At 38.6% G+C, this 7,691-nt stretch overlaps 1 protein-coding gene across 2 annotated transcripts in view; it reads left to right on the top strand.

Moving 5' to 3' along the window:
- Positions 1–7,691, top strand: part of CC2D2A (coiled-coil and C2 domain containing 2A) — a 141,125-nt gene that overhangs the window by 95,691 nt on the left and 37,743 nt on the right. For both annotated transcript variants that reach the window (XM_055086129.1, XM_024119191.3), the window contains 4 exons: positions 2,363–2,501; positions 4,648–4,851; positions 6,453–6,545; positions 7,517–7,608. In XM_055086129.1, the coding sequence (XP_054942104.1) occupies positions 2,363–2,501; positions 4,648–4,851; positions 6,453–6,545; positions 7,517–7,608 (528 nt within the window). The remainder of the gene's footprint in view (positions 1–2,362; positions 2,502–4,647; positions 4,852–6,452; positions 6,546–7,516; positions 7,609–7,691) is intronic.

Genomic DNA, 7,691 nt, shown 5'->3' with positions numbered 1-7,691 from the left:
TGGCCAAGAAGCACATGAAAAGCTGCTCAACATAACTAATTATTAGAGAAATGCAAGTCAAAACTACAATGAGGTATCACCTCACACCAGTTAGAATGGGCATCATCGGAAAATCTACAAGCAACAATGCTGGAGAGGGTGTGGAGAAAAGGGAACCCTCTTGCACTGTTGGTGGGAATGTAAATTGATACAGCCTCTATGGAGAAGAGTGTGGAGGTTCCTTAAAAAACTAAAACTAGAACTACCATATGACCCAACAATCCCACTACTGGGCGTATACCCAGGGAAACCATAATTCAAAAAGACACATGCACCCCAATGTTCATTGCAGCACTATTTACAATAGCCAGGACATGGAAGCAACCTAAATGCCCATCGACAGATGAATGGATAAAGAATATGTGGTACATAGATACAATGGAATATTACTCAGCCATAAAAAGGAATGAAATTGGGTCATTTGTAGAGATGTGGATGGATCTAGAGACTGTCATACAGAGTGAAGGAAGTCAGAAAGAGAAAAACAAATATCGTACATTATCGCATATATGTGGAACCTAGAAAAATGGTACAGATGACCGGGCAGGGCAGAAATAGAGACACAGATGTAGAGAACAAACATACGTTAGTTTGTCTGGGGGGAAAAGCTGCAGGGGGTGGAGATGGTGGTGTGATGAATTGGGAGATTGGGATTGACATGCTTACACTGATGTGTATAAAATGGATGACTAATAAGGACCTGCTGTATAAAAAAATAAATAAAATTAAATTCAAAAAAATAAAATAAAATAAAGCCCCATCTCAACCAAGGTGACCACACTGGCCCCCTTGGAACTCAGTCATGTCCAAAGTTGGTGCTTAAGTTGGTTGCATAAGTGTTTATTTTTTCCCTTTTATTTTAGCTACAAGTGGTCCCCAGTTATCTGGGAGATGAGGCCTTCTGGGCATCCTGCACCAGATGCAGAGGCACCTGTCACTAGTCTGGATCCAGGGACTCAGGACACTTTAACGCATTGCGCAGAGTTGTAGGAATGCAGGGTCACAGTTACATTCCTTCTATTTATACTTCTTTTCTCCCCCAGTTTTACTGAGATATAACTGACATATAGCACTGTATAAGTTTAAGATGTACAACATAATGATTCGGTATTTGTACATACTGCAAAATGATTATCACAATAAGTTTCGGTAACACATCCATCACCACACATAGTTATAATTTTTTCCTTGTGGTGAGAAATTTTAAGATCTGCTATCTTAGCAATTTCCAAGTATACAATAGAGTATTATTAACTATAGTCACCATGCTGTACATTAGATTTCCAGAACTTATTCATCTTATATATTCATCTTATAACTGGAAGTTTGTACTCTGGAGTCCCTTCATCCATTTCTCTGTCCCCATCACCTCTGGCTCCACCAATCTATTCTCTTTCTCTATGAGTGTGTGTTGTTTAGATTCCACATAGAAGTGAGATCATCTCACTTAGTATAATGCCCTCAAGGTCCATCCAGTTGTTTCAAATGACAGGATTTCCTTCTTTTACGGCTGAATAATATTCTATATATGATATATATATGATACATATGTATCATATTTTATTTATCCATTCATCCATTGATGGACACTTAGGTTGTTTCCATGTCTTAGTTATTGTAAATAATGCTGCAATAAACATGGAAGTGCAGATATCTCTTCAGGATACTGATTCTGTTTACTTTGGATATATCCCCAGGTGTGGGATTGCTGGATTATATGGTTGTTCTACTTTTCATTTCTTGAGGAGCCTCCATACTGTTTTTCATAGTGGCTGCACCAATTTCCATTCCCACCAATAGTGCACAAGGGACTACCTTTTTTTTCATATCCTTGCCAACACTTGTTTTCACTTGTCTTTTTGATTATAGCCATTCTGACAGGTGTGAGGTGATATTTCATTATAGTTTTGATTTGCATTTCCCTGATGATTAGCAAAGTTGAGCATCTTTTCATGTGTCTGTTGGCCACTTGTACGTCTTCTTTGGAAAAATGTCAGTTCAGATCCTTTGCCCATTTTAATTAGATTATTTGTTTTCTTGCTACTGAGTTGTATGAGTTCCTTATATTTTTTGGATATTAACCCCTTATTAGATGTGTGCTTTGAAAATACTTTCTCCCACCATTCAGACTTCTTTATTATGCTTATAACATATTTAATAGTAACCATCAAGTAAAGAAAAATGTCAAAAGTCCTTCCTTATGATCAGATTTTCTCTCATAGGGAATAGCCTCCTTAAGCAGTGCTGTCCCCGGTATTTTGTGGTCTTAATGCAAACTGCTCTGTGATAAAGTCGGTCTCATGGAATCAACTTTCATTTTCAGCGCTTTGAAGAGAGCAGATGCCATCTCATCTATTGGCACATCAGGACTGACAGACATGAAAAAGTTGGCCAAGTGGGCAGCAGAGTCCAAGCTTGACCCCAATGACCCCAGCAATGCCCCTTTGATGCAGCTCATCTCGGTAATGTGGCAGGAGATCTGGACACACACCACTTCTCCACTTGGTGTGATAATAACAGAAATGGCTGGGCCTTGACACACATTTTCTTTCCCATATGTTCTCCTGCGCAATAGTGTTTAAGAGCATGAAGGCTGGGTTGAATGACAGGTTTAAATTTTAGCTCTGTACCTACTGGCTGTGTGATGAAGGCAAGCACTCATGCCCGTAAGCCCTGTGATGCCCTCACAGTGTTGTCAGGAGAAAATGAGCTGCTGTAGATCAACATCTAGCTGGGCACACGCTCAGTGTGCAGTCAACATCAGCTGCTGCTGTTGTTGTTACTCTTACCTCTAACCTCTGTAAAACCCCTAAAGAAAGGTTTCAATTTGCCCCTTCTGTGGAGAGACACTGAACCCAGACACTCAGGGTTCCTTGGTCCACATCCCACAGATGGTAAGGACACGGCTCCAAGTTGATATGATTTCAGGCCCTGTGCTCTTTCCATCATACCTTGAAGGGCTGATGGGGCATTTTCAGAAATGGTGGTTTTGTTTGTTTTCTTGTTGGATGATTAATTAGATTACCTTTTAGGTTTCATTGAAGTGTTTTTTATATAAATTGCTTGTATCTATCATAACATTCAAAATTCTTTCTTCAGTGAATTTGTAAATAAAATGGAACATTAGTCTTCAGTGAATGATTTCTCTTGGTAACAAATACAATTGCTTTTACTCCCGAGTTCATAATTCCCACAGAAACCTAATAAACAAGTAGATGATCCAGAAAGTGGCCATAGCAACACATTCCGTGATCACGTTTCTTAGTTCGAGTTCATCAGTAGGGTAACTATGACCAGGATGAAAACTTTCATTTCTCCCCTAGTGATTCTAAGATAAGTCCCAAAGCAAGCTTTGGTTTATTCTGACTTTTATCTTCATAAAATCTCCTTCCAACATGATACTTAGTGCATGTTGATACTTAGAGAACTATTAGAAAGAATAAATTATCTTATTTAACCAAAACATTTCTTGCATAATTGGTGAATGAGTGAAGTCCCAATATTTGTCTTCATTGTTTCATTTTTGTTTTATTAATTAAAATGAAAATATCCACCTTAAAAAAAAAAAAGAAAGAATAGGCCATATTACCTGAAGTGTAGCCTAGCCCATATAAAGCTTTCAAATTATTGATATGTTTCAATGACTAGCTTTAAATTGACAATAATATAGTGCATATGTCCCGTTCATTTTTTTTTTCTTTTTAACTATTTGCTTCGCATAGAAGGAAAAAACACAGAGTTTGCCTTCCTGACTGGCCTCTTTTTTATGAACCAGGATTTTCACAGCAGTATCACCTTTCCCATCGCAAAGCTCCATCAGATCTCTGCTCCCTGAGAATAAGCAGAGATCTGCCCAGGAGGAGGTTGCAGCTGGCAAAGCACCCAGCAGAGGAACAAGCAGACACCTGGGCAGAGTGCAGCCCACACCTGCTAGTCTCTCAGTGGTGCTGAAGCCGCACTTTCTATACCAGGGTACCGGGGCATCAGAGGCTGGTGCTTGGGTCCATGTCTGGTTCACTTTTCTCAGTGACCAAGGCCGTGAGGTGCTGTGCAGGGACAGGAGAGCATGGCTGTGGAGCCAAGTGAAGCTGATCAGCCGACTCTAGGGCCTTTATCTACATTTGTGCATAAATAAAGTCCAAAAGTTATATTTTAAAATGTTAAAGTGTAAAAATATTTAAATATTTAAAAAATACATTTAAAATACATACACTTTATATACACTATGTATATGAATAATCTTATTTGCAGTAGGCACTTGGTAATACACTGATATAAATCTCATATTTTTCAGTCTGTATATTTTCGTGACAACTGTTAGAGGAGCGTACGTACCAAAAATGAATGTTTTAACTTTTATTTCTCTGGAAAAATGATTCATTATACTTTTTATAGCTCCTAAATGAATATTAGTAGCTATAAAAGGCAGAGTAGCATCTGCCTCATTACTATTATATTTTAGTGTATTTTCTCTTTAAATGAAACGATGGATGTTTCAAGTCTCTCTGTCTAAAACTGTTAAAACATCATTCCCAAAAGCTCAGTGCCAAGTTTCTTTGGGTGAAATCTGCCTGTGATCCAGAGTTTTGTATTTCTTGGTTTTTATAGGTTGCTACCAGTGGTGAATCCTACATCCCTGATTTCTTTCGACTGGAACAGCTACAACAGGAATTTAACTTTGTTTCAGATGAGGAATTAAACAGATCCAAACGATTCAGGCTTCTTGGTCTTAGAAGCCAAGAGGTGCCAGAATTCCGAAATTATAAACAAATTCCAATGTATGACCGAGAAATTATGGAAAAGGTATTCCAGGTGAGAAATTGCCTTATTTTATTATTAATAAAATATCTGCTGTGCCATTTGGTATACAATTATGTATGTATTTTGTTGTTGTTGCTATGTTCTCAGTAGCAATATTGGTTCCTCTTTTGTAGTACTTTACATAACCTTCCCATTATTTTTCTTGAATCCAATGTTTAAATAATATCTTTGTCTCAGTATAATGACATCTAAACTAGGAAAAACTAGAGTTGTAGGGTTGAAGAGTCTCTTAAGTGTTAATGTGGCAAAGGATTGTGCCTTAGTCAGGAATTCAATGCCATTTTAATCCAGTAAGTATTTACTAAGCACAAAGCACGGTGGTTAAGCACTGCAGGGAAAATAGGTGGGTAGGATTTGAGCAGCCTTGGGGCGGGGGGCCAGGAAGGAAGTGGGGAACAGTTCTGGGCACCCTAGACGGGCAGCAGGACGCACAAAGGCTTGGCAGAGGAGGAACTTGGCAGGCGTGGGAGCAGGGAGCCTTTGAGGAGTTACAGGTAATAAGCTGTGTATATGGGGAAAGCCAGTGAAAGCCAGACAAGTCTGTGTTTGATGAGGTAAGGGGAGAGCCATTAGAAGTTAATACCAGGACTGTATGATTTTTCATGCAGAAATTATTCTGGGAGAATATTTTTGGTTATTTGGTTCTTTATATTAGTTTGGACTTGTGATTATAAGGGATAAAAACCCAATTTGAACTAGCTTACGAACGAAGGGGAGTTTATTAGATCAGGAAATCGCAAAATAGAGTTAAACATCTAAAACATGTGAATGACAGGAGTTCATCTGTGTCTCAAAGACACCCAACTATTGCCAGGTTCCTTCGCCATCCTGTCTGGGCTTTCCTTGGTATGGTGACTTCATTTTCCCCCATTGTAGACAGATTTCTCTATTTGATCACTTCGTCACCAATATCATCCAAGTTCACATCTAGTAGCCTCAGCCAGGAGGGAGAGGTGTGTCCTCTTGTCCCGAGTTTAAAAATCTTGGGGACAACTTTGGAGCCACCCAGCCTGGGTTAGGGGCCACCCTGGGCATTCAGCTGTGACCAGGGAAGGAGTGAAGGGGAACATGGCAGCTCCCTGGGGACCCCATGGAATTTTATTGATAGAAAAAAGAGAAAAGTGCAGTGGCCTAAGAAGACAAAGCCAGAGGCAGCCATTCCTCTCCTTCAAGTAGGTGACCCAAGTCAGCTGCAGCCAGACGCTATTTACTATTTCTATAATTGCTTTACTTGAAATATAAAAGGCAAAAATTAAGCAGGGGCTTTGGCCCTGCTTAAGTGTTTGGGTGAGCTTAGCATCTTGAACTACAGCGACTCTACTATCTCTGTTTCTTTCTGCATGAACATTGTAACTTGTAATTACAGATTTCTCTTCTACTTATAAGGCAGTTCAATCAACTAACTCCAAATCCTGGATACTGCATCAAGGATCAATTCTGAACCAAAAGTTCAGAAGGAAGCAGAAGGCACATTTAGAACCATAATCTGTGACTTAAACCACACGTGATAAATAATTCTCTAATCTCAAAAAGGGCATGAGAGAGTACCAGTATTTTAAAATCATAAAAGCATGGCTTCCTTTTAATTTTAGGACTATGAGAAACGGTTACGAGACAGAAATGTAATTGAAACCAAGGACCACATAGATACCCACAGGGCCATAGTAGCCAACTACCTCCAGCAGGTAAGGAAAACCATTTTAAACAGTCCTCATAGGGGAAAAATAGCCAACATCCTAAGGTTGGAGGAGGGAGGTCTCTATTCTTAACCCCTGTAGGCTTATTTTCTCATAATTACAGATTAAAATTGATTAACAGCTATCTTCAACTTTGGAACACGGTTACTTGGTTCTCCTTTGTATTAGTTTGGACTCATGATTATAAGTGATAAAAATCCAGTTTGAACTAGCTCAGGAACCAAGGGGAGTGTATTCAATGAGGAAACGCTGAAAACACTAGGATGTGTCTCAGTTTATTATCAGTGGTTATCTTAAGAGGGGGTGTGATTACAAGGGACTTAACTTTCTAAGTCATGATTTTTTTAATATTTGAATGTTTGCATCTTATTACCTTAGTGATAAAAAAAAGAAGTTTTATAAACGACATACTAACTGCCCTTCTGCACTAGAAAGTCAAAACATCCTTTTGTCCTTCCTTCCTTTAATTTAACTTATAAGAAACGCCCTCTAGTGGCTAGAGTACATTTTTCTCATCCGGTTGATCTACCCTGTAGCTCATGTATGAAAAAAAAAAAAGAATATTTATGACATTTAAGAGGTCTTCTATTTAAAGAATAATTAGGTAGCAAGTCAGTTTGAATAGGGGAAGAACTTCAGAATCAGTTCTGAAGTGTGTGTGCTTCGAGACAGGTCCTGCTTTTTGTAGTTGTTCATTCATTCATTCAGCTAAATTTTACGATCTTATCTGCCAGGAATTTTCCCAGGTCCTGAGAATATAGCAGAGAACAAAACAGAATCCCTTTGCCTTAGGGAGCTTATGCTAGTGAGGAAAGCTGGATGATTCACAATAGAAAGAGGTCAGAGCTGCGAAGAAAAGTAAAGGTGTTCTGGAAAGCTGCACTGAGGTGACATTAGAGCAGTGAAGTGTGCGTTCATAGAACAAGAACATTTTAAATAAAACATATTTCTTTCCTCAGGTTAGAGAATCAGTGATAAATCGTTTTCTAATTGCAAAACACCACTTTCTTCTTTCGGATTTGGTAGTAGAAGAAGAAGTTCCCAATATCAGGTAAAAAAAAAAAAAAAGAGAGAGACCTTTTTGTTATTTCTTTTTTTTTTTTTTTTTTTTTTTTTTTTTTTTTTTTTGTGGTA

Source organism: Physeter macrocephalus, chromosome 7 (assembly GCF_002837175.3).
Source record: "Physeter macrocephalus isolate SW-GA chromosome 7, ASM283717v5, whole genome shotgun sequence".
NCBI classification, from domain to species: Eukaryota; Metazoa; Chordata; class Mammalia; order Artiodactyla; family Physeteridae; genus Physeter; species Physeter macrocephalus.
Note: the sequence above shows the minus strand (reverse complement) of the source record. Positions and strands in the feature narration are given on the sequence as shown.